The sequence below is a fragment of the Dufourea novaeangliae genome, unplaced genomic scaffold (genome assembly GCF_001272555.1).
Source record: "Dufourea novaeangliae isolate 0120121106 unplaced genomic scaffold, ASM127255v1 scaffold332, whole genome shotgun sequence".
Lineage (NCBI taxonomy): Eukaryota > Metazoa > Arthropoda > Insecta > Hymenoptera > Halictidae > Dufourea > Dufourea novaeangliae.
Window position 1 is genome coordinate 12932 of NW_015374201.1, and position 26849 is coordinate 39780.

The window sequence follows — 26849 nt, forward strand, 5'->3', positions numbered from 1 at the left end:
ATAAAGGAGAATAATTGCAACTTTTTATTAAATTTTTATATAAAAGATGTTTTTGTGGTAGTGTTTTACAGGTTACAAGTATTTTTGTCGATTCTTTATTTCAAATTAAATTAAATTTCTGCATGTATCCATAATGTCTTGAATTCGAAACAATGCACGCTACATTGTTCCCTCATAAAGTGAAATAAAGTAGCTAAAGACACTCGTGTCAATGGGTAACGGCGCAGGCGCGAGTGGTAAGATCACACGCTGCGATAACTTCGGGCGGGCATGGGCGGCTAAATGTAGGTAGACCCGCTGGTCCAACATCGGGTTTGGGCGGGCTTGGGCTGTCGCGGTAGTCGCCAACAAACCTTTCATTACCCCGATGGTTTTTCCATGTACAGATCCGACGATACAGGTCTCCTCAAATACCCGACCGTTCGCCGAGAAAGCTTTCACCCGAATCCCGAAGGACGCCATGATGTCTTTTCACAATATCCCGATTTCCCACACTGTCCTTCAAATTTCTAATGTCACCAAGATGTGTTCCCATGATATCCCTATTTCCTAGGTGATCCTTTTCTAAATTCCTTAAACTTAGCGTCCACCCCCTCTAAACCGGAACCCCCTTAAATACTGGTCCCAAACAGGGGATGAGATAGTCTATTTCTGAACTTCAGCAACAGCACAACGCCACTCGGTCCAATTGTATTCATACTTGTAAATAATAGCTAAATAAAAACGTATTAAAATTTAATTCGGAGTTACCTCGACGACAAGTCGAAGCGAAACATGACGGGGAACGGACGGGCAGACCGGAGTATATCCGCTCGTTGCAACTTAACATAAGACAGGCGACATACTTAGGGCGGCCGGTTGATGTTGCGATATTTGGCGTTTGAGATCGACGCGTTGTTTTAACGACTGCAAGTTTTCTAACATTGTATGTTTTTACACTCGCGATCACACTATATGTACATATTACCAGAAAAATCCTGCTATATGATTACTTTGATTTCGATACTATATCAGTTTTGATATAACTTTGCTACCACACTACCGGTAACAAAATAATACCGGTTTTAAATAACTTCTTACAAATATCTTGAAAATTCTAATAAAATAGGAAAACCGAAAAAAATACCGATAAATATCGGTAAATATACCGGTATTTTCTTATTTCTGTTTCTATAAAAGTTAGAAAGGTACAACCGAAAAATACCGGTATTTTACGTTTCGATAAAAGTTCCTGTTTTGTTAACGAGATATTAACAACAAACCCCAGCCACCAGTCAGAGCGCGAGGCTGCCGGCCGAGCAACCGCGGTAACGTTCCGTTGGCTACTACTAACAGTAAGGTCTTTGAAGGTCAACGAAGGTCATTTAAGGCAAAAAGGTGAAATGAACTTACATTTACAGAAGGTGTTCAAAGTGATTACCATTGGTATCAATGCAATGCTGCAATCTCCTTATCACGGATTGAGTACTATTTCTTTTCACTTCGGCACTTATCGAATCACATGATCTAACAATTCTCTCTCGCATATCGTGCAAATACAGTAAATATTTACTAAATACGGTGTATTTATCAAACCTGGAAATGTAAACATTGTTCGGACGATATCGCAAGACAACAATAACAATGGTGTACGAAGAACGTAACAAGTAATAAAAGAATAAACGTAATAAGTAATGAAGAACAAACCGATATGCTTCTCATTTACGGAGAATGCCAGCAAAATTCAGTGAGAGCTAGAGACGTATACGCTGAAAGATATCCTCAACGTTCTCACCCTACACGCCGTACATTTAAATATTTGTACGATAAATTGAGAACAACTGGATCCTTAACCCATCGGAAAAATATAAGTTCATTTCACCTTTTTGCCTTAAATGACCTTCGTTGACCTTCAAAGACCTTAACGTTTCACATCATTGGATTCGTCTCGATAGCCGCTATCAGAAAATAAGTACCAAAATATAGCATTCTATCTAGAAAAACAAAGTTGACCTTCAAATCTCTGAAGCGACTCCACTTAGCAACAAAAAACTAACGTCATATAACAGCCCCCGTTGTCCCATGCAACTTTTGTTTCGAAAACTTTTCTACTACTATCATACTTTCGGAGTTATTCTAGGTGGCGATAGTTAGTGCCTCACCCTGTATACTGTTACGCAGAATTTTAAATTCGGGCCACGGTCAGCCGTGTGGATGTGGTCCGCCACGAACAAAGGCCGTCTCTCGCTCTTGGCGACTATTCGCGCCTCCACCAGTTGAACGCCTGGCACTTCCCGAATGCCGGTATCGGGTAGGACTTCCGAATTACCTCCGTAATTTACTTAGAGTGGAGACTACGAGAGAGTGGCGGTTGCCGGCCAGCACGCACAAGGTTCGAGGTTCGCAAGCAGGATGTGGAGATTCTTCTCACGGCAGGAGGCGGTTCGCAAATGAATAGAGGTCGTCTTGCGTTAATCCAAACATTTATTAACGCCACGCGTCTACCCATGAGGGTCACGCTCACAATACATGACACGCGATAACAAATTCGATGACAAGTGTCGTCCGCAAGTTCCGTTCTCGTCGCAATGTGAACTAAATAACAAACGATTCGGTTACGGCGCCTCCACTCGATGGTATGCGCGGTTTAAGGAACCCCGAAGAAATTCGCCCGTCTGCTACTCGCGGTCGCGCCCGCGAATCCGCAACTCATCACAGAAGGTGGGAAGCTGTCCGACGTTACTTTTTTATTCTGACTTTACTGCAATCAATTACAGCTGCACCTGAGATGAAATGTATGGTTTACCGCTCACAGAAATACAGCTTGGAGTTGTCGTTTCTCCCTCCGCTCGCACTCGCGATACAAGTACCTTGGCACTAGAGATTCGAAAATACGTTCTACCCTCGATAATCGCTCGCAGCCGAATGATCAACCGCGGATTTTGGTAATCGGCCGTAACGTTCGGCGGTACCCCCCTTTTCCCGTTGCTCTACCGTTTCGTTCCCCGTGCCTCCACCGCGAATCTCCCCTGGAGTATTCGCCGGTCTGCAGGTGCGCCGCGTTTCCGGAGAATCCTCGGGCCCTGAGGGTTTCTTCGCCAATAATTCCGACTCCCCTGGAGTCGGGTTGGAGCACGGCATTCGGTCCCCTGGATGCGCCTGTACTCCCCGATGATGGGTCTCTCCCGCAGACACCTCCGTTGGGAGTCCTGTGCAGAGGGAGGCGCCGGTCACTGCCCAAATGGTCCCTCCGTGAGTGCAAATGTTTGGCGACTCCGCAGTCGACCGGTCGCCTCACGAGGTCGGCTCCTCCACCGTTGTTTGGCGGTGCGGTCCTCTCGTAGGGCGGAAGACCCTTGTCCCAATATTCCAAATAATCGGCCAATATCCAATAACCCAATGGTGGCTCCTGGTCAGGGTGGGGGAAAACAGTTCCGGAGTCGGGTGTCGCCTCACGCTCGACACGGCCCTGTAATCGCGTGCAGATGCTCGGCGTGGTAAAAGACGCGGTTAGTCGCTATTCAAATGTTCGCAAGTTCTCTGGATTCCTCTAGGAGCGCTCGTGTGTCTGCGAGTGCGTGTGTTGGGCGATGTTTTGTGCGGCAGAGGGCGGTTCGGTTCTATTCGTACTACGCTCCACGCTCGAATTTCGAGCGGTCGCGTTACGCTGGCAAAAGGCAGCGTAACAATACATAAAGTTTGAGCCAAAAAGATCATCCTTGTTATAAAAAAAATGCCGACAGTCTAAAGGTTTAATCTATTTAGCGATAAATATTGACGAGTAATTTTTGCAAGAAATTTAGTATCTCCACCTTTATTACAATTTACGATAATTCAGCAGTGTCAATTGTGAAATATTTTGAATAATTATAGGCAAAGTATGTTAAGAGGATCACGTTTAATTGAGGATCAAGTAAATTGTAAAAGATGCTTCGGATTTTTCTGTCAAGTCGGCAACATTTTATCGCCCACGCGAAGGTTCGTTCTCATGATACTCGCGGAGTCTTTGCTTAGTCGTCGACTAAAAGCTCTTGGCGTCCTCGGTACAGTATTAATGCTAATATACGCTGTCGATTCCCTTTCAAGCAAATAGAATCTCGATTTGGGAACGTGAGAGGTAGGAAACGACCGTAGAAATAAAAGGTTCCTTTCAATCGGTGACTCCTTCTTTTTCCCTCATTTTATACGGTATTCATTTTATTGTTCCTCTTTTCAAGTATAAAATCAGTTGACCTATAATCGATTTATATATTTTCTCATAAACGACAGTACAATATACTAGTGCCCTAAATTCATAAATTTTTTAGGTGGGTCCATGATTTAAAATCACTGTACTGGAGTACTTATTTCGTTAAGAAAATGTTATGTAAAAAGTGTGTTCATTAAGAAAGATCGAAGTTTTATTATTTCTTTTTTTGATACGATAATTTTACCTGAATATGTATACATTCAGATGTGCACATACAATTTTAAAATCGACATTTTGACATACTACGTAAAATAAGTGTTGTCTGCATCAGTTGCGTTTATTGTGTTTTATGCCATTCTGCCAAGTTGCTCAATCAGTATAAAGAGAAGTATTTCCTTAAATTAATGACGAGCGACAAAAACGGTAGATGATCACGAGCCAAACACAAGCAACCATTAACCATTTCGAAGCCTCCCAAACCACAATCATTTTTATATCTTTAATTTATTATACTTTTTATATAACAAAAACACTGAAAGTGTGCGTTTCTTTAATTTTTCTATTGGACTCGCACCATTTTGTTATTATTTAAGATAGATTATTTATAGTGGTTCCTACGATAACGATACTTATACTAATCAGGAATCTTCTTGAAGTTTTTGATTCAGATAAGTTTGAGCTGAGAAATCATCTGCGCCATAGAGATACTTCTTCTGTTTGAGACGTCACTTTCATACCAAGAAAAAACTTATAGCAAAATATGATAAAAGATTGTTACGTACGAATACACTCTCGTGACCTGTTAGCCCTATCGGAAGTTGGAATGCTTTCGGCCAGATCACGTAATTGCCAATGGGGTGTTATGGCGTGGTCAGATTTTCTTCGAAAACAGTTTCCGTTGAGGAACAGGCGTGTCCCCCACTACTTTTAGACTCGATTTTCGAGGTATAAAAAGGGACGCGTACAGCTCATCCGCCGGTCATACTCATACCTGAAGTCTAGTTAGTGAGATTGGGTATTAAAGTCCTTATCAAGCATTTTAAAAAGTAAGTTAAACTCTGTACAACAAGCCCCTGCATTTCTGAGTGCGTGAAAACCGAGAACGTTGGAATTAGCTTCCGCGACTACACCTTACAGTAATATTTGTAAAACCTTTACTTATTGAATATACTTTTATACGTTTATATATATTTATAATTCAGTGTTGTTCATTTCAACTCTAGAATAACATCTAAATTCCCAGCTAGAAGCGCGTCCACAAAGGCACACTTTTACCGCTCGAAGTGTACCGAATTCTTAAGAGTTACGAGGCTATCGTAACTCTTAAGAATTACCATACTAACAATCCTAGTAGCTCCCTGAGATGAAATAGGCTCAGGTTCGTCCACGACAACCTATCCCAGTGGGTCCCTGTGATAAAATAGGCACAGGTTCGTCCACATCACAAACTCTAAAAAACCAAACTCGCCATTTCCTCGGCTTTCGCAGCCGCTTACTTAGCCCTAACTCGTAACAAGATAAAACTGTTTTTGCAATTTTTTATATTATTTATAAGTAGTTTAATAACAAATAGTAACACGATGGATTTGATTGCGTGGTGTATTTACTGAGGAAAAAATCCCTAAACATAGCTTAACTTTTTCGGCCGTCAAAGTAACATGACTCTTAACACATCTTCCGTATCCAGACGTTCACACGTCTTGGGTCATCGATGGTCCACGGCAGAACATACTCTAAACGGTTATAGTTCATATGATATCAGCGTCATACAACGATTGTCTACAACTTTCAATGGTAAAACGTTTAACGATGTCCTTAATTTATTTAAAAGGTGATAGGATCCATAATACAGTAATCAAATTTCTGTCTGATTTCAGTTTGAATCTACATTTGCATACGTGTAGATCCACAATCTATTTATAAGAATGCAAATATAGATTTTGTTAACGAAAAAGTACGACGTATAAAGTGCTGCGTATAATAAGACTTATTACTTTTATTACTTAAATATTTTTCAATTGTGTTGGTAGCGAAAATCGACAATGGTCAGAATAGAAAGTTTGTTGTGGATCAATAATGGCTCACTGTGCACGGAAAATGTAAATCTAATTTAATATTTTTTTAATATATATATATATATAATGTACAGCTTCTTTCCAGTTTTGCATAATGTCATACTCTTCAATACGCTTTTAAATGAATTATTTGTTTTCGAAAATTTTATCTCATGCAAAATGTTTTAAGGCTCTAAATATCTGATGATCTGATGTAGCAATATTTGGTGAATAGGGTCAATGTTGTGAAGTTTTCTAGCGGAAATAGGGTAGGTTAGTCACACTTTTATTTGTTTTTCTCGTAAAGAAACAAAAATTAATGGTACCTTGTACAGAGGACGTGTTCAAAGTGTACCTGAAGGGCCGTTTCTGTCGAAATCTTACGAACTTTCCAAATGATACAGTACAGTAACAAAATCCATTCTTAATTATTCTGTGTTATATTTAATATCTGTGTAGAATTTTGTAACAGTCTGTTTACAACAAAACTGCATATAATTTTTTTTCTTATTTTCATTTACAGATTATGACCGTGCACATTGAGAGGGAAGAACTGGAAACGTCCTGTACATTGACAACCTAAATAAAGTTTTCTCGTACATAAAGTAAGTGATTAAATCAGTACAAATTAATTCTTCGGTCAATTAAACGCATGTAACACAATTGTAGAAGATGCTGTAAGATAAACACAATGTTTGTGCAATAAAATATTACTATTACCAATTTTTAATATTCAGCGTAAATTTACTTTATGAAACTACGCATATATATTACTTATAATTAGTTCTAAGGAAAAAATTTTTCGAGAATTATAATGTTGAAGTTGCTTGAGCTGAGATATTATGCTTGATTAAATCTTTGAAATTCGAAGCTGAAATGTTATTATGTGTTGCCGATAATTTATGAGATGACGAAACTTGTTTGTAACGAGTTGTAACGGGTACTATGAAAGACATTTTGCATCCCTAGAACTGCTCCTAAATCCTTTAGATTTACAACCTTCGTCTGGTATGTTTTCGAGTTGACATAGTACTTTGTCGAAGACATTAAGGTCGTTGAAACTGATGATCCCTCTTCTAGGGATTGGCTGCTGTCACGATAAATTTTATATTTACGAAGGAAGGAGAATATATCTACATGGTATTCCACAATTAATAGTTCAACCAAGAAGAAAGAAATTTTGTCACCAATGGAAAATCACAGAAAAACAATAAAATACTTTTATACAAAGCTTCATTTTCTAAAAGATCAAGCGCAACAAATTTTTTCACTTATAATTAGTGGTACATCGAAATAATTTTATATAAATTAACAAAGACAGGGATATGAGCTATGTATATTAAAAAATACACGTGTTCAATGAATTTTAACATTAGATTATCCTGAATATGAAATTGAGTATGACAAAATTTTTTTCTCTTCTCCACTTTATTACTAATTGTAGAACACCCTGTATATCATGAAACAAATTTTTTTCAAACGATTTATGTTGTTTATTAATAATAAATGGGATTCTAAATATGTTAACAGAAGAAGTTGTAATTTTCAAAATTAATTGTGGCATTTCCGTACTTCGCATTTTGTTTCAAATTTATTACAGTTTTATATAGTTAATTTACAGTCTTAACGAAAAATTAATAATACTGATTATTCTTTGGATCAGAATAAATATTTTAAAAAAGTGTAGAAAAACCATAAATCCGCAGATTTTTATTGTTACGAATTATAGACTTTTAGTTACGTGTGACCGCAAAAGACGAAACGTTTCACAGTATTATTTAATTTTAAGTAATTATCGAACATGTTTCAAAATTTTTTATTCATTTTATTTATACGGCAAGATACTGAAATTGAACTTTGAAGAACTATTATATAAACAAAAATTTCAAAAATTAAGTATGAAAGAATTCAACGAAAACCACTTCTGCTAAAATAATTTGAATCGAAATAAATTGATATTTCGTTTTTGCCGAAGATTTAAAATATGTTCCATGTATTTGTAGTAGATTACAACAAAGTGAAATATAAATTAATTATTTAACATTTTCTCCTAATTAAAGGTTATTATTAGACTGCGGATTTTTATGCAAGATAAAAGTTTCTAAAGTAATTTATAAAAACAGGAGCAATTGTAGAAATTTATTTTCTCTCTTAACTATTTTATTGGGTTCAGAATAAAAATGAAAACTTATTGGGTCCGATGAAAGTTTTGTTTTTTTAGTGTATTTCATAGAGCCCTATAGGCTATAAATGCATAAAATCCACAGTCCAGTTATTATATATGAACATTTCTCACATTTAAAAAATATATGTATAATAAGTATATACGTAGTTTTAATTAATGTTTTCGTTCTGCTCTTTAAATATTACAATTATAACATTTCAATATGTATAGGAGTAAATCAAATAAAGTTTTAACGTTAACTGGATTTTTAAAGATGTTGGAAATATAATTCCAAATATCTTGAATTAAACAAAAATCCAGTCTATACCCAGAAATGACTTCTATTAAGTATACAAAAACACAATGCACCTTCAATACGAAAAACTTAATTATATTGTATTAATCACAACATGTAATCGTTTTAAATTCGTAATTAATTAAATTAAATTGAAATTAAGCTTCCACATTCTCTAGAATACAAGCAACTATGATATGAATTTCTCTCTTACGTATAGTTATATCAAAGTATACTTCTAAGCTTATCGTCATTCGTGGTTTGAAGTGAATCATAATTATACTGTTTTCGATGATTATTTTTATGCAACTCTATTATTTCCTTCTGTTATTGAGGACATAATTGACTAAAAGAGCTTTATATTCTCCTGACATTAAACTTCAAGTACTCGAGGTTCACTACAGTTTACACCAGCGCAACAAAATAAGATTACGAAACTGGCAATAGGTTTAATTAGTAAATGTCCACTGGTTGAAAGATAACAATCGCAAGCTCGAAGTTTGTCCCGCTGGAAGCACCGATGTTGCTTTATCGTTAAATAGCTTTCATTGTTGGAGGAACTTATGAGTATTTTGCTTAATTACTTTACGTTATGGTGCGCTGCGTCGCAGAAATGTAACGAAATCATTCTCAGGGCAAAATAGTTCGCGGGTTCTGGTCGTTACATACAACTGTACGAATTTCGAACATTTTCGTTCGTTTTTGGTGTGCGTTGCGTAAGCTACGATATCATGGGATGGCGTGTGCATTATATGCAGGGCTGATCCTGGCGGGGGTGCAAATCGTGCCCCCGCACCTGGGCGGCTAATCCCAGGGGCGGCCGCAGATTGTTTATTATGTGTAAAATTTTGGCTGGTGAAGTTAGTGATTAAGATTGTCTCTATGATTATGAAAATTATAGACAAATAGGATTCAATTAAACTAATTTTATATGTAATCTTTGCAACACTACTCGTATACAAGAATAAACTATCTTTATGGACAGCCCAGAATAGCATAAGATATTTAGCCATATTTAATGGATTAAATTCGTGTAGGTAATTAATGGTTGTTATTTATTACCCATAACATCATTATTACAAACATTATACATTCGTTTTGTACTTATATGTCGAAAAAATATTAATTTTAAATAAAACCATTTATTTGCCAGGACCTTGTTTCACTTTATGAAAATAAAAATGAAGAAGTATTCTTTCTGAATAACAAATGTTAAAAAACTATGTATATATGTACTTATAGATATAAACGTAAAAACTGCATATCAAATTCTTGATTAAATAATATTAAATCAACAAGGGCGGCGATACTGTTTTTATGTATGAGGCCCTGGTTATATGTATGAGGAAAGTTAGTCTATCAATATAGAGGAGCTATTTACATTATACTTTTAAGAAAAAATTAAACTACCGCGGACTACGAAGTATGTACAATCCTTAACTACATAGATACGTCTCGTCTTAAAGATGAATAATCCGATAACAACTACTTTGTAACACTTTTAATAACCAACTGAATGTTATTTTTGGTTATTCTTACGCAAATAGTGGGCTCCACTATTGTCAATTGAAAATAGTCAAACGCCTGGAGCCTCCAGAATTCTCGGCTAGGTGGTGATAGTGAAAGACAAATTCAAATTCCCTGTGAGACGAATGGCCTGTGGTTAACGGGACAAGGTAATAAGTAAACTGTAGACATTTATGCAAATAAACACTTTTATCGACTAGTTCAGACGAATAGGTATGAAACAAAAATTTATCCTCGTTATTAAGGGAATTGTTAAAGCAAACACAAAACACAGACTGAATTCGATTCATATTTTTATTTTCATTTATTTACGAAATTTATAAATGTTATACATGCATAATTATTTGCAGTTTAGTAATGAGACGATATCATAGTAATATTTTGTTTGAGTATTTCTGGTGAGAAAGAAATGACGTTGAATATACAATATTCTCACTGAATAAACACAGTTTATTAATTTGTTCCATATGTACACGTGTGTTCTGTTTACAACAGATTAATATGTTATCAGCACACATTTTGTTTATGACAATTCACACAAATATTACGATTTATCAATACTTATTGCTGTAACAGAAATATAACAATAAATATTAAACTATTGTTAAACTATTTATGTTAAGTATATAAATATATACATTTTCTTGTTTCACCTAACAACTTTAAATACACCATTACAATCAAGTACTATTATTAGACTGTGGAAATTTATGTAAATTTTCAATTGTAAATGTTATTTTACTAAAATAGAAATTATTCTCCTTGTCATTGATTGTATCCTTCAAAGAATAAAATAGAAGGTCCGTTAACCTTCATCGGAGCTTTTATTTCATCGTGTTATAATCCATGCATAAATCCACAGTCCAATTATTTTTGTCATTATACACAAATTACACAGGAGGATTGTAATTACACAGAAATATTTATGTATATCGACACAATGAATTGTTTCGGACGATTAACGTGTTTAACAAGTATTCCACGCATGAAGTAGAAGATTCCACAATTACAGAAAAAAAGCTTTATTCCTTTCTGAATGCCACTCGTTAAAAATATTCAAGGAAGCCACACGCGTAGCGCTTGGAGTCTTTGAGGCCGACGATCATTAGCAACAAGAGCAAGTAGTTTCCGCCGGCCTACAACCATCATTGCTGCTGGAGGCCGATAGAAACCCCTAACCTTATCGCTGTGCGTACTTCTTCTCCCTTTTCCGTTTTCGTCGATTCCATCTTCATATTGTAAAGAATCAGGGTCAGAAATCAGTTTTACATTTTCGTACGCCGGTTTACTGAAAGGATTAATGGGAACATTGATAAGGTACAATGGATCGTCAAATTATTAGAGCTACAGTACTACAAATATGTTTCTTTTTTCTGTTTCTGTAGAAATAAAATCACAATATCAAGGTTTTTGAACTAGATAGTTTTTAATTAACAATTGTCCACCAGAAATACACATAAAATTAATTACTTAGTACTTGTAGGTACTTATATATATATATACCTTATGTACTTATGAAAAAGACAGTGGAAGTCGTAAAATCGTCAATTTATGCAGATGGCTCTAATAATTAGACCACTCACTGTAAGTAGTACAAGTTTACGAAACTTCTACGGAAGCAAAAATATTATACTTATTATTGTTATTATAATAGAACAAGTATACGAAAATTTTAAGAAATCGAAGATACAATATTTCTTATTATAAAAAGATTAAAAATTTTTCCATTAATACGGAGAATACTAAGGAAATATTAACCTCTCCTAATTTATAATTTGTCCATTCCAATACAAATAAAAATGTGAATTCAAAAGTAGGAAGCACGTCGCATCTCTTGATTAGTGTTAAACGATGCTAATGTTGCCCGGACTATAATTATGATTAATTATCGTATGTGTATCAGGTTATAGTTACATTTGAACAATGAGTATATATACAATGTTTATTATATATACAATGTTTCGTTTATATTGACCTTATGTGAAGTACTCAATGTGTTGGTTACTGTGAAAGTCACTGTGGTCGCTGATCTAAGGTTCTTCAATTTCTTTTGTTCACTGACTACAAATACATATATTGGTATTAATATTCTTCCATATTTCTCGCGATGGTCAAGATAAATAAAACACCTTGTATGTGACTTGTATTTTTATAGCTTCATTACTCTAACATACCTACAGACAATACTTGCAAATAGTGATTATATTAATTAAAAGAAAAAAGACATTTAAAATGAATCATACGGCGATTCAGGCTTATTCAACGTTTGACTTCTCAAATTGTTATTATAAAATGTTATTATTTATCGAGTATTAGTTATTGGAAAAAAAGATAAATCATATTGTATTTGTTCCGCAATAGAAATTAATATGTCAGTGTTTGTTATTTTACTTATTGAACACTTAAATAATGCTGTTGATGTCAGTTGAAAATGTGAAGAGTACGGTGCGTAATGAATGGAAATTGTGTATTTGTTGACAACTGTTTGTCAGTAAATTTACAGTTACGAAGGAATACTGTGTCATGTAACAGTTACATGTTTAAGTTATTCGTAAATCACAGATTCTACAGGGAAAGCGTTCGGAAAGTTATTTTTTTTTTTCACAAAAATGGAAAGGAGTATGAGAATAGTTGTATAAATTAGACTGATTAATCAGGAAAGGACACAAAGGAATTTAAATAAATCGAATCCACGTGTTCCATAAATTAAATTACTTCATTACAAATATGTGTTAGATCAATTCTCTTCAATCTTTTATGGTCATTAAATTCTGGTTGTTATTTAACATATTCGCTACAGTCCTTTGTTTTTTGAAACTGTTTTCACAGTTGTGTTGTTTTTGTTCATATCTGATTCAATAGAATTTCATTTAGAAAATATGACAAACGAGCCCTATGGATTCCCTGAATGTCTCTTTATAAATTTTTCATTTTAAATGTACAACATTGAGTTTTGTTGACGTAAATCATGAAAACGTGATTGGCAGAAATGTGTGTTCTATATTCTATGATAACGACGTGTCAATAATTGCTTCTAATATTTTTCATGTATTCACACAGAACTCTTAACTAAAAGCTTACATTACCCAGTGTAAATTCTGTATGTAATCAATAAAATTTCCATCTACAAATTTAATTGCTTGTACCGTCGATGCATATTGCTCGAATGGTACAGTTTAAACTGAAGAACGACGATTTATTATTAAGGACTGTGAAATTTGAAAATTTTAATAGTAATGCCTTATATTATAGATTCGTTTCAGACACAATTACGTTGCAGTAGCTTCTCATACTTTTAGTAAACACAGTTCTGATCTTATGTTTCTCAATAACTTGAAGGCACCAACGTTTCAAGCGTAATATCGTCTCTATTGCTTTCCTAAGATATCTCTAACAACTTAGACATCTTTTCCACAGGGCGTTTATTACCAAATACCTACATATAACCAATACTTTTTAGGGTATTCGAGTCCGTTACTTTTCGCAATATTTCAAGTCCAGTACTGTCAGTAGGCGACAAATTAACTTCGAAATTAGAAATCATCGCAGTACTATATATTTCTGGTGAACATGTGCGCCCCTACTCTGTATTTTTGTAACCTCACTCGTACTAAATATACAAGGTGCAACAAAAGTGTTGTAGGTCTCTGAACTGGGTCACTCGTAAAGTGATTTGGAACATTTTTATTAAGGAGAAACTTGTTCCAAATCACCTCACGATATACCTGTTTCAGGGCCCTACAACACTTTTGTTCCATCTTGTATATGTATACTCAGGTGCCATAAACCCCAACGCGTTTTATAACAATGAACGAATCCGTCAGATTTGCCACCATTTATATCCAGCAATCCAGCTGCAGGCTAAAAGTTTTTAAAATGTCTGTTTACGAACGACATTTTGAATATTTCGCGCGGTTTTTAAGCTAGCTGATATAGCCAAGTTGATTCAAACGTATTCTGTGCTTGGTTTCTATACTTGAAAAATTTGTTCATTTCTTTCATCAATTCACATGGTCATTGTCAATAACCTGTGGCTGGTCAGAGCATGGTGCACCTTGGAGCAAAAAATCCCCGGAACAAAATTTCGTAAACTACATCTGGCGAACGTGCTCTTTGACGGCATTCTATTCGTACACCGTGCATAACTTTTTACAGGTTTGCACCGCACTTTTTCTTTTTTGAAATAAAGCAGCAAAATATGCGTTAATACATCTTTTTTGATGTTCATCATTAAAATTATGCGAAACTTATAAGACAAACCCAATCTTCAAATTTATTGGTTGAAATGTACTATGTATCTGGAAAAATCACTCGAACTTTGTAACCAGCCAACAGTTACGGAAAAAATGAGACTCAAGAATTATTTGATTAACAAGGAGAGTGCCCTAAAGTTATGTTTCAGATTTGATTCAAACTTTTTTTAGTTACAGTATATGTATACTGTAAACGGATGAATCCTATTGGCTTTCTGTCACATAGAACTTTATTTTTCAGAAAATCACGATTAAAGATTTTGGGCTGCAGGATAAGACACAATCTGAAATATTGAAAACAGCAGTGCTGTTGCCTACCTAGTCGGTTAAAGCGCGAATTTGGCAATACGAAGGTAGACCGTTCGAGTAGGGGAGAGTTGCCTATATTGGACCGGCTCCTAGACTGGACCATTTGTGTATCTCTATAAAGAAATATATTTACAGATTTTCTGTTGGGTATATTGATTTAAGTAGCGGAAATAAAATGTGCGAGAACAGTGAAACAGGTAATTAATTTGTTTGTCGTTTCACGTCGTCGAGATATAGAAATACGTAGTGCGTGATCATTATTTTTCGTGCTATTTCAAGTGAATTCCATTTTACACCCTGTAAGTACCATAATTTTAAATAATACTAGTATAAAGTGTACTGTCTTAGCTACAATTTCATATTCATACTTTCCCATTTTCGTTTAAATTTTAACAATGAAAATATATTTTTCTGGTGCAACCTACAAAGTTGCCTAATATTGGTCCACCGCTAGTTGCCTAAATTGGACTGGTGTATTCTAGGATACAATCTACATCCTATATAAAAATAGTTCAAAAATAGTTCAAAGTATACTAAACAGGTTTTTTTCTATTAAATTTTTCATTTTATTCAGATTCAAAATGGCGACAACACGAAAATATGGAAAATGTGAAACCCACTAACAAAACGTACTAATGCACTACGTGCACCGTACGATACTTTTTTCTTACTGTTTCTACTTTTTTCAATGTCCTGAACAGTTTTTTTTAAATTGTAGATTCAATTTTATTGGTTTTTAGGAGCGGTCCAATATAGGAAACCGGTGTTCTAAATTACGAAACCAGTTGTTTGAAACGGACCGAAATCATTAGTTTAGTTTTGTTTAAGATATTACTCTTATCACACATTTTTTCAAAACGATCAATACACCATACAATCTACGTATAATGCTTGTCTTTTTCCGTTTCTCTTTGCATCCTGCGATGTTCTATGCTTGTGTAAGAGAGAAAAATAAAAAAGTGGTCCAAAGTAGGCAACTCTCTCCTACCCCGTTTACACCTGTATAATTTTTTTCTAATTATTATACGAATTGTTTTCATTATATTCCCGTTGAAGCTGTTGTAAAATGTCTTCAAACCAAAAAAATATTCGACATAAGTGTTATTCGATACACTTCGAACAATCCAATTATTGCACTGATCATTTTATTTAATCCTTTTGTGACCATATCAGTTTTTCTTTAAAGAATTGGTTGTTTACCTACCAATCATCGCGTCTGTCTGTCTCTTATGCTTTCGTATCTTTTTGAAGAATCTTATGCGAGACGTATTTGTCTCGCTGAACCCCATTTGTCGTGAATAGGGAAACGGATTTTGGAAGAAACAAATTTTTACAACTGATATTATTATTGAAACTACTATACTCTTATGAATTGTCCTTCACACAAGTTAAAAATTACTTCTTATAGAATCTTTTGAAGTATGGCCGGAACACGAAACAACGTCTATAGCAGCAGAGACGCAAAATAACTCGAAAATATTATTCAAACAAACAAGAATTTATACATGTAGCCTTTCACCTGAACTATCTCGCACAAAGAACAGAAATAAACGTAAAAATTCACAGTAACAGCAAGACGAAAACATACACCCACACAAAGAAATCCATTACTAGGGTTTTACACGGGGAGCTATGATCTGGTATGTCTCACACAGTTCGACCATTCAAGTGGCACATATTTGTCGCGCTAGCCATAAAAGAAACGAACTGGCACGTCACAGTACCTACACTTCCAGTACTCAAGTAGGACATGTGCGTCCTGCTGGTCACGAAAGGATTAAATAAACTTATAAAAAATATTCAACGTACACTGCTGCACATAAGTATCAGAACACCTGGTCTGTATGAAGAAAATGTGATGTTCAGTAAAAATTGCATATTTTAGGGCACTTTTATTACTTCATAGTAGCATGAGCGTTGACTATCGACCTTTAATTAACATCCCCATAACAATATTTGTTTCACACTTCCAGCAATTTCGTAATGCCCTGTAATATTTATTCTATACTCGATAAGTGTCTTAATACTTATGGATGGGATTGTATGTGTATGCTAGTACTAGAGGACGTGGTCTAAATATGGGCTAGTACTTTTACTTAAGGGACTTATTGCACAAACCTGTTGAAGATTTTTAAGTAATATTTCAATGTATCCAAAACATGTTTGCTTTATCACATGGAATTAAATTAAACTCTTTTTGCTTTTGTATCGCAGTTTCACACTATTCCCGCTATAGTGAAGCACCTAATAATGACCATATACTTTTAACTATCCCATATTTAGACCCTAGCCTGTATTTGAACCGCCTCTATCGTTGAAAAATTACAACGCGTAAACTCAAGTCCGTGGAATCCTGGAGAATCACCGAGAACGATAAGAATATTATATTCCACAGGCAGTAATTATTTCAATTCACGTCTTTTAAAAAAAGTACTTCCAATTTTGTAGCTAATATCGAATCATCCGACGAGGATATGAGAACTCACAAAGAGCTCAGGGATTCGGTCTGTACTCATATTCCTCAGTTTCAACGTTTCAACGTTAATAGCTTATATCACTGTTTTTTCCCGTTTTAAAGTGGTCAAACGAAAGGAAAGGGTCGGTAATTCGAGTAGCTCTCGTATCTTCGAGGCAACCTTTGCCCTCGTTCGCTGCTCGTATTCCATGGCTCGACGCTTTTCGGCCGAGACACGGAAAATGTACGGATTTTATCGAGGAACTCCCGTTGGCCCGGTGCCAAATCGTACGTGCAGCTCACTGTAAAATCATTCGATTTTAGTTTCCACTATTTTCCCTTTGCCGTTTCTCGGTCTACGTTTGAATAAGTTATAAGATAACGGCAGCTCGTCTAACATTTGTGATAGTGAACAAAATGTATCGTTCGAAGCATTTAACCGGCGTTATTTTCATCTGATGCCCAATATGAATTTAAGAGTAACTTTAAATTTAGGTTTAACAACAGCTCATTACATTTGGTTGAAGCACAAAAATGTACAGCTTCTGCTCTTTTCCATCTCTTCTTTCCTATGTTTTACTATTTCTGTACTCTTCTTCTTTCTCTTTTCCTCTCACTTTCACTCTTCCTCTTCCTCTATTTCATACTGATTCCTGTAGACTACGAACTACACTCATTTAGAGTGCAACGCATGAAATGAACTAATTTACAAAAAATTACTAATGGTATATAGGTACTTCAATATTTGAAATGGTAACAGTTCTAATGTAGAAAACCTTGAATTTCCATAAATTCTACAGTGACATAGCATTTTACCTAAAATTCGAATAATAGAAAGATGTAAAATATGTACTATACTAGAATTTGCAGTCACATCAATCTCTGAATTCTAAATCAATAGACTAACGGACAGTGCGGATAGAATTTTCAAATAGCGTAATATTCTTCCGTTATAGTGATTTAAGCATTAAAAGTATAAGCAACAAAATAAATGTAAAATATGTTAAAAATATACTACTTTTTTAATAGTCTGCGCGTTGTATATATTTGTTACTCCTAAAAAGCACAAGTTTAGTACATTACGGTCCGCTGCTCTTTCGTTGAAAACCTATTCTCTGTGGCCATATGAGCATTGAAATTACGTAAAAGATTAAAAATCTGTTTACATCTAGAAATCAACAATACTAATAATAAGTATCTTTCAACAAGCGTGTGTGCCCAAACAAATTTGTGCACACACGCACCGTAATATGTTAATGTGTTGGGCTTTACTCATTTCAGTCTTTGAAATGTAATAAATGTGTCTTTAGTAGTTAGAAGGTACATGTTCCTACATAATCACCTTTATGGTATTCTACTTCTATTTCAGGATAAGAATTGATCGTAATTAGTATTTATTTTTTCAAATATTAGTGGCCCTGGTATAATTTGTTATAAGGACGTAGCACTGTGACAAATCTGAAATGCTTTCTACTGACATTGAGTTCTAAGAGCTATGGAACTTTAACTTTTACGGGATCTGTATTAGATATACATGGCCGCTTAGAATTTCAAATTTCTGATTGCACTTCAAAAGTGACTAAAAATTTGGCTTATCATATTTTAATACATAAAACTACGAGTTGTACTGAATTCTGTACGTAGCTTCGTATCCTCTAATGCATATCTTAATTTATCAGTTAATCTAAAAATGGGATTGTTCGATTAAACTGTCACATTTCACATGTAGGTAAATAGGATCCAAGGGACATATAACGTGTTTAATACGAAGTCGGTAATTTTAAGCGACTTTTATTTATGTACCTCAACGAAACACAACAAAGTCCACAGAATTATTACTAAGAAACCTGAATTTCTAATAATAAATCTTTAAATCTGAAACTAATATTGAAACAGCTGGATTAATTGGAATCTTTTTGCTGAATAATATCTGTATTACGAAATACTTTCTTTCAAAATCTTAAACAGAGTTCTACAAAGTTACATTCCAATAAATATATTTGTCTACAGAAAATACTATGTAGTCGAAGAGCTTAAGGCGAGTTTCTAAACTGCGATGGATATCACGTATATTTTGTGTGCAACAAAATTGATCTGTGCTTCATTTTATTTTCCTCGAAGAGGTTACCTACCTTTGGTTTATATTGCGAATGAGGTGTCCTCATTGTATAAAACCGATACGTTCAAATTGGCAGTTTCCGAAAGACGAAACAGCAAATAAAGACTTGTTCACGTCCTGCGACATAAACTTCAATTCTGCAAAATCTAGTATTCATGGGCACGACACAATAAACGCTAAGCAAGGCTTTGTTTTAGCTTCGATGCTTCGTAGCCGTTGTTAGAATTTCCTCAATGATCTACGCGAAAATTTTCAAAGCTTTCAGTCCCGTGCAATAGGTGTCGCACGATGAGTTCTAACGGGCACGGGCAAATAGAATTTAATGGTTTACCTTGGACTCGGTAGCGATGACTTCCCGCAATTCCCGCAGGAAGGCCCCGAAGAACGGCACCACAGGACATTCTGGCATTGCCAGAGCGCGGGCGAGCGCGAACTCATATTCGGCGGATAAAAGGGCGGAGGACAGACTCTCCAAAACTGGTATTGGCTCGCTTACGGTATGCCAGAACGGCTTCAGCTTGCTGGATCTGCAAAAAATGTTTTAATTGGTCAAACTGACATTCTTAATGTTGATTGACGTATTCGCTTATTTGCTGCAATAACTAGGGATGAACCGATCCAAGTAAATACAAATAAGTAATCGATACTCCCGTTTCGATACCGAGCATTTTTAGTGTCGATACTTTTAGTTGCGATATATGTATACTCGTTATCGAACCAAAGTACATACTCATATCGAATGGATGGAGTAATAGATAAGAAAGCTAATGAAGGTGAAGGTGGTTGTCGTCTGGATATATTAGTTTGTTAATAAATTTTCGTTAATGAAATATGTCTTTGCTAATAAATGTTCATTAATAAAATATATCTTGGTTAGAATCAGAGATAGGCAAATTCATTATCTAGATAAAGAGTTTCGAATAACGAATAAAAGGTAAAAAAAAAGTACTTCGTCCCATTCAATCACTTAAACGTGGAATTTCCAATTTTTATAACAAAATAATACTTCCTGAATTAGTCGACATTTGGCAAGCAATTATTTAATCTCATGAACTGTTTAAAACTTAGGATGACTTGCTTAGATATTGCAGTTTCTTCTTATGGTATTATTTGAACAAAATTCTACTCAACTCTGATTAAAATATATTATATTAATAAAAAAGAACTTTGTATTCATTCTCCTTCGATATAAGCAAGTATGGATAGTTTTGTTGCGATACTAATAATAAGTAGATATCGATACTTTTTATCGATACAAGCTTTGATTAAAAGTATCGATACCTTGACGGTATCGGTTTATCCCTAGCAATAATGACATAACTCAAAAGTCACGATTTTAGTGAAAACGAGTTTAAATATTTTAATCGCTATAATTTTATTGGGAAAGTCAGAATTTCGATACGCCAACTAATGACGGAAAATGATACTACTAATTGTAAGAGTAGGTCGAGTATCCACATGATCAACAATGTTTACATAGATAGATTGAGAAAAACCAGTGTTTTTATATTTGTTGTGCTATTTAATGCTTTTAAATTAATCGGTATAATAACAGTCATAATTATTTAAACGATGTAAAAAATGTATACCATGGAATTTTTTCCTAGAATAAATAGAAGTACAATTATATTGCTGGCTGTAACAGATGTGCATGTAAAAATAATACTGTTTGTTTTTGCCATTTTCCCCGGCAAAAAGTAAACTCGATGAAATGAAAAAATAAATTAAATCAGGAAGACATTATTGATTGCTTCAGTGCATGGGTGAAAGTTTTAAAAATGGGCAAAGATGTATCGTCGTCTATGAGAGTATGCTCATTACACTTTACAAAAGACGATTTTATCCCAACAAGTAAGTATTATTATAAACATAAGTAGAGTTGGACATAAAATTTATTATTTTCAGGAAGACGTGTCGCAAATTTATCTAAGTTATAAGTAGACTGTCAATATTATGCATTTATAGAACATTCAATTGTTTGAAATTCAATACAATTAAAAGTTTCCAAAAATTCATTTAAATCGTCTTTTTATTTCGAACCTATTAGAACCCTTAACAGGGTAAATAAATTTTTCTTTACGTCCAGTTTCGAGAAAATAACACATATGTAGAATTCTATATTTGCATACATAAACATTCGCAGTCTAGTTATACTATAAGTCACACCAATAATTCGTCCGTCTATTGAGATTTCACCACTAATTTCATATGGGTCGTCTTTTAAATTTGATCTCTGATGCAAAAACGCAATGATTTCAATGACATTATTGTCATTTTCATTTAGCCTTCCACGATTGAAAAGGTGGTCAGATTAATTATATTTTTACCACCAATAAAATTTTAACTTTAGGGTGTTGCACGCGAGAACTTACAAATTTCATTTATGGAAATTCGCATTGTTCTTTCAATTCAAATTACAGACATCTGATTCAAACAGTTTTATAGTTGTTAAAACCCACTGCGTATTACCAGTATTTAAACTGTAAATGGAGGGCCAAAATCTAAGCCACGCCTACACCGACTTTCCCAATAGGAACATCATATTAAAGTGACTGCCCTGACGTGGTAAGCTTTCGAAGTTCACTCACAGGAATCAACTGATAATTTTCTGTAGTAATAACTCGAAAACTGCAAATTTTGAGTTATGTTTTCGTTGCAGCAAAAATGCGATATAACTTATAAAGTACAGTAAAATACAATGCATTTTTTGGATATACATGCTGTATACAGGGTGGGATAATAACTATTACCACCTCAGATATCTTCGAAACTATAAGGTTCACAGAAATATTGGTTTAACCAAAATTACACAGTACGAAAGGAGCCATCCGATGGCGCTAACAGTTTTTTTGCAGGTGGAGGTACTTTGGATATTTCAAGGTCACCTCCATATTTTTAAATGGATCGGTATATTTTGTTTCCGTAGAATGATAGAGGAACTTCAAACGAGTTCAACGATCTATTACATAAGTTCATTGAAGGTCACAGAAAATGAGAAAAACGATAATGCTCACGGTTTTCTTCACTGAAAATAAACACGGTTTGAATGACACCTTAATAAGTTTTCAGGATAAGATAAACATGATAAGAGTAGTATTGTATCGGTCAACCGGGTACGATGTATCCTTTTGAAGAGCAAGTCGATATGCTTCTTATTTATGGCGAATGCCAACAACATTCTGTAAGCGCACAAAACTTGTGTGCTGATCGATATCCACATCGGTCTCAGTCGTCGCGTTGAACCTTTAAAAATTTGCGTGATAAATTTAGGCAAATCGGTAGTTTAAGTGTTCGTAAAAGTAAAGGCCGAAAGCAAGTAACGAACGAAGAAAAAGAAATCGGTGTGCTCGCAAGTTTGGCTACAAATCCTCACTAGTTCGCGAATCTGGCATTACTAGGAGAAGCGTACTTCGCATTTTGCACCGTCACGAATTTCATCCGTACCATGACAGACTTCACCAACAATTGCAGGGGAACGACTTCATGAATCGCGTTGAATTTTGTCGATGAACTAAACATCGGATCCAATATTACTACCATTATTTACTGATTAGGCACCACTCACAAATCACGGGAATGTTAATTTGCATAACATGCACTTATGGACAGCGGAAAATCCAGATTGGCTGCGGCAGGTTGACAATGGTCTGTGAACGTATGGTGCGATATCAATTTTGGTTAAACAAATATTTCTGTGAACCTTGTAGTTTCGAAGATGTCTGAGGTGGTAATAGGTATTGCCAACCCTGTATACACGCTTTTCTCTTTCTTATGGAAATTTTATTAATATAAGCTTTACAGTCCTTTTTAGAAGTTCTTGTGACATTTATTCCCCGGAAAGGGTGTTCTAAAGGCGACATTAACTTTATGAAATATGCAAATATATATTCTACAAAGAAATTAATTATGGACTGTGGAATATTTTAAGAAAATATTATCAACACAGTAAATAGTAGTATCATAGACGATTTTAAGATACGCGGTAGAAGTTTCACGACATTATAGGTCACTTGGTATCATGGTACATGTAACACTTCAACTATTGGGTTAATCGCATAGTTCCCGAAACCGAAACTCAAGCAGTAACCTTACAACGAGATTAAATGTAAAGAATATAGACGATCATCGTGGACAATTGTCCTGTTCTAGGACCACGTTCGAGCACGAAGTTTTGTCATTTCTTTTCGCGATACCAGGGGCTCGTACTGGTTTTACAGTGCCGGTAATAAAAACTATTTTATATCTACATGCTTCCGTAAATGGACCACCAGGGTGCCACTTAAAGCAAACCATGCTCCCTTGGCAAACACGTAAAAAGGCTCGAGACTTTTAATGACGAGAGGAGGTCGATGAATTCAGAACTACGGAAACAATGATTTGCACCAGTTGAATATTTTTAGTAACGTTTATTGCGGAGCTTGCATTTACACCTCTGACGAGGGACCAATCCCATAACGACGTGCATTTAGCGGAAATACACGTTACATCCAGACAGATTTTCAAATTTGTTCATCCAAAGCATTGTTTTGGAGATTGTTGGATTTAAAAAATCGAAGTTGCTAAACTTGCTGTTTTATATGAGTGACCAATGTGTCTGTCTCTTGTTCTTATCTTTATAATATTTATAATTAATGCTTATAACGGTATGGTGTTATAATTTGTTGTTGATTTATTAAATTATTTCTGAATTATTAGTTTTTACAAAGTTATAGTGAAGTTATAATGGACATACATGTGAGCTAATTGATATTTGATACTAGAACTACCACCGTCGAATACACACTCAATTAAATTGTATAATATATGATATAATGCAATATAACATAACATATGTAGTATAATGAAAAATGTATAATCAACTAAAAGTAAACAATATAAGTTTCAACAAAGGCATCTCCATGCTTTCAGTAATTGTAAAACAAAAAAATTGAAATACGTCATTTTACTTGTTATTTAAATATAACAAACTGTTTCCGAGTTTATTTTAATATGTTTTGGTATGCATAAACATCTTCTTTTCGTTTGTATAACAATTTCCGTCCCACCTTGTATAAATTTCATTATGTTTCATTTCCACCGAGAGACAAGATTACAATTTCATAGAAAATTCCAATTACGGAACAAAGTATACCACAGCTGATACAAATAAATTTATTATTTGTAAGTATATTTTCAACAATCAAAGTAAATCCTGAGTGAAGCCAGTAATTTATTGTTATGAATGATCCATATAGGAGTGCTCCATAGGTAGGGAATTTCTAAAAAAAAATACTGTTAATGACATAGATAATTTTCTCGGAGATTATCCTTCTTTTACCGAGTACGTTCCAGTAAAGTGGAAACAGTTTTGCGGAACTGTTAGCGAAGAAACGTGGTTAGAGTGCGAAATGATTTTAGAAATTGTGTGGTCAAACGGAAAATATGTTTTAAAGAAAACCGTGCCACGCGACAGGTGGAGAAATTTCTTTGGAGTACGTTCCATCTCCACGAAATAATGCATGTTCAAAAATAAGACATACGGAAGGAGAACATGCCGTGTTTAATAATGCATGCGACCTCAAAAATATAGACGATTTTTAGCGTGGCTTGATATTTCTTTTGTTAAAAGGACTTGCGATATAATGATGCTACTTACAAACGTATAAAATATATAATATGAAGTGTAACGTTTAAATAATTCTAACCACTACTCTTGTCTTTCTTTCCTTCTTTTACGTCGTGTCATCTGCCAAAGGTTATTAGCAATGGCAATGTTCGATTATTTATTATTATTACCTTATATTTCAAAATTATATTGTATGCACTAACTTTAAATGGTCCAGAGTATTATTCAGGTTGTTCATATTATTACTAGTCAACGTTTTTCTTGTAAATGGTAAGTGTACAGGGAAAAGAGGAAAATGTTCGAATAATGAAGACGATATTCTTTTATATTACATGAAAGCGAATACCAAGAGAAATTCAATGATGTAGAATCATATTTCGAAGCATATTAGAAGAAGCGAAAAATTCATTCTTGCTAATGGAAGTCACATTGAACACTCTATGTAGTCTTATCAATAAGAAATGCAAGTAAACAGAGTGCTACAAAGCTATAATACATCTCTTATTCCTGACTTTATGTGATCTTAAATACAAAGAACATGAATTTATGTAAGAAGAAAAACAACTTTTCATTAAAAAATTAATAGGTCACCTTTGTTACTCGAAAATTATTTTGAATGTTAAAAACAAATGCAACCCATCGTGTTGCATATATTTATTTTACGTCTTCACGCTCTAATTGAAACTATAACACGCGATATCCTTAATACATAGTCATTTTACATTTTTTATAATAAACTGTTAAAATTTGTCATTTTTCTGTAAACGGAAGTATGTGGCGCTGTGTGTAATGTGCGTAGAATGTGCGCTGATCGTTTCTGTTATGTAGTCGTACAAAAACAGTATGAATGAGTACGAAATGCGCAGTGTATTGTCTCAGTTAAAACTATTGGTTTATTGTACTTATTTAGACAGTTCATATATTCTTTTTGTATGTTCTTTAATATCTTTTATATTATATAGATATAGTTTATCAACTAGTGTTATCTTTTTTCTCTGATCCACAAATCTACACATTCTAACATAAACTTTTACATCTTTTATAAATATGTGATTCCATATGCATACATAATCCATATACATATGTATGTATGTATAACCTATGTGAGTCGTATAGTATGTATTCATATACATACGGTTACAACGCATTTTGCGCCGTGCCCCTTCCGGCCCGAAATTCGACTCGGGCACGGAAGAACCGCGAACCGGACCGCCCCCCGCAACTTCTCACTCGCGCGAAATAACATCCGAGCGCTCCTGGAGGATTCGTAGGGAAATGCTACCGGTAGAATTTGAACTAAACACGTGGTGATCTCGCGCCGAGTTATCGCTCGCGATTACAGGGCCGTGGCGATCGGGGTCGATTCAAGACGGAGGACGCGGTATCGGCCGTACCCACCGACTCTGATCCAGGGACCGCCCCGGAATCCCGTCGAGTGGCCGCTCGACCGGATAAGGGTCCTATCCCAGGGGGATAGGACAGGAGGAAAAGGGCCCGCCCTCACATCGAGCACAGGTTTCGAGAGGAGCTTGGTCGGCCGAGGGGGCAACGTGAAACCACCCACCGGACAAGGATCGGCGACCCGGACGTCTCCCTCCGAAGAAGGACCCCACGATGGTGGTAGCAGGGGGCAGGGGACCCGTGAGGAGTTGCAGCAACCACCGAGGAGGGTGTAAGACTGGGCTCCTCAAGACAAGGGAAGGAATCTCCATGGCCAGGGGATCCTTCCTTGGCGTGTCGTCCCTGAGTCAAAGGGGGGTACGCGGGGCAATAGGACCGCCTAGTGGGGGGCCCACTAGATCCTCGCGTGGCGTAACGAGCCCCGAAATCGTCACTTGAGTGGCCCGTATCGTAGGGAATAATCGGTAGCGTATCGCGCGTGCCAAGGACCCCGGAAAGG

At 35.3% G+C, this 26849-nt stretch overlaps 1 protein-coding gene across 1 annotated transcript in view; it reads right to left on the bottom strand.

Annotated features, from left to right (window-relative positions):
• Positions 1-26849, bottom strand: part of LOC107192291 (1-phosphatidylinositol 4,5-bisphosphate phosphodiesterase epsilon-1-like) — a gene marked incomplete at its 3' end in the record, with an annotated part of 43439 nt that overhangs the window by 11054 nt on the left and 5536 nt on the right. The window contains exon 4 of the mRNA XM_015581507.1: positions 19676-19871. Within this exon, the coding sequence (XP_015436993.1) occupies positions 19676-19871 (196 nt within the window). The remainder of the gene's footprint in view (positions 1-19675; positions 19872-26849) is intronic.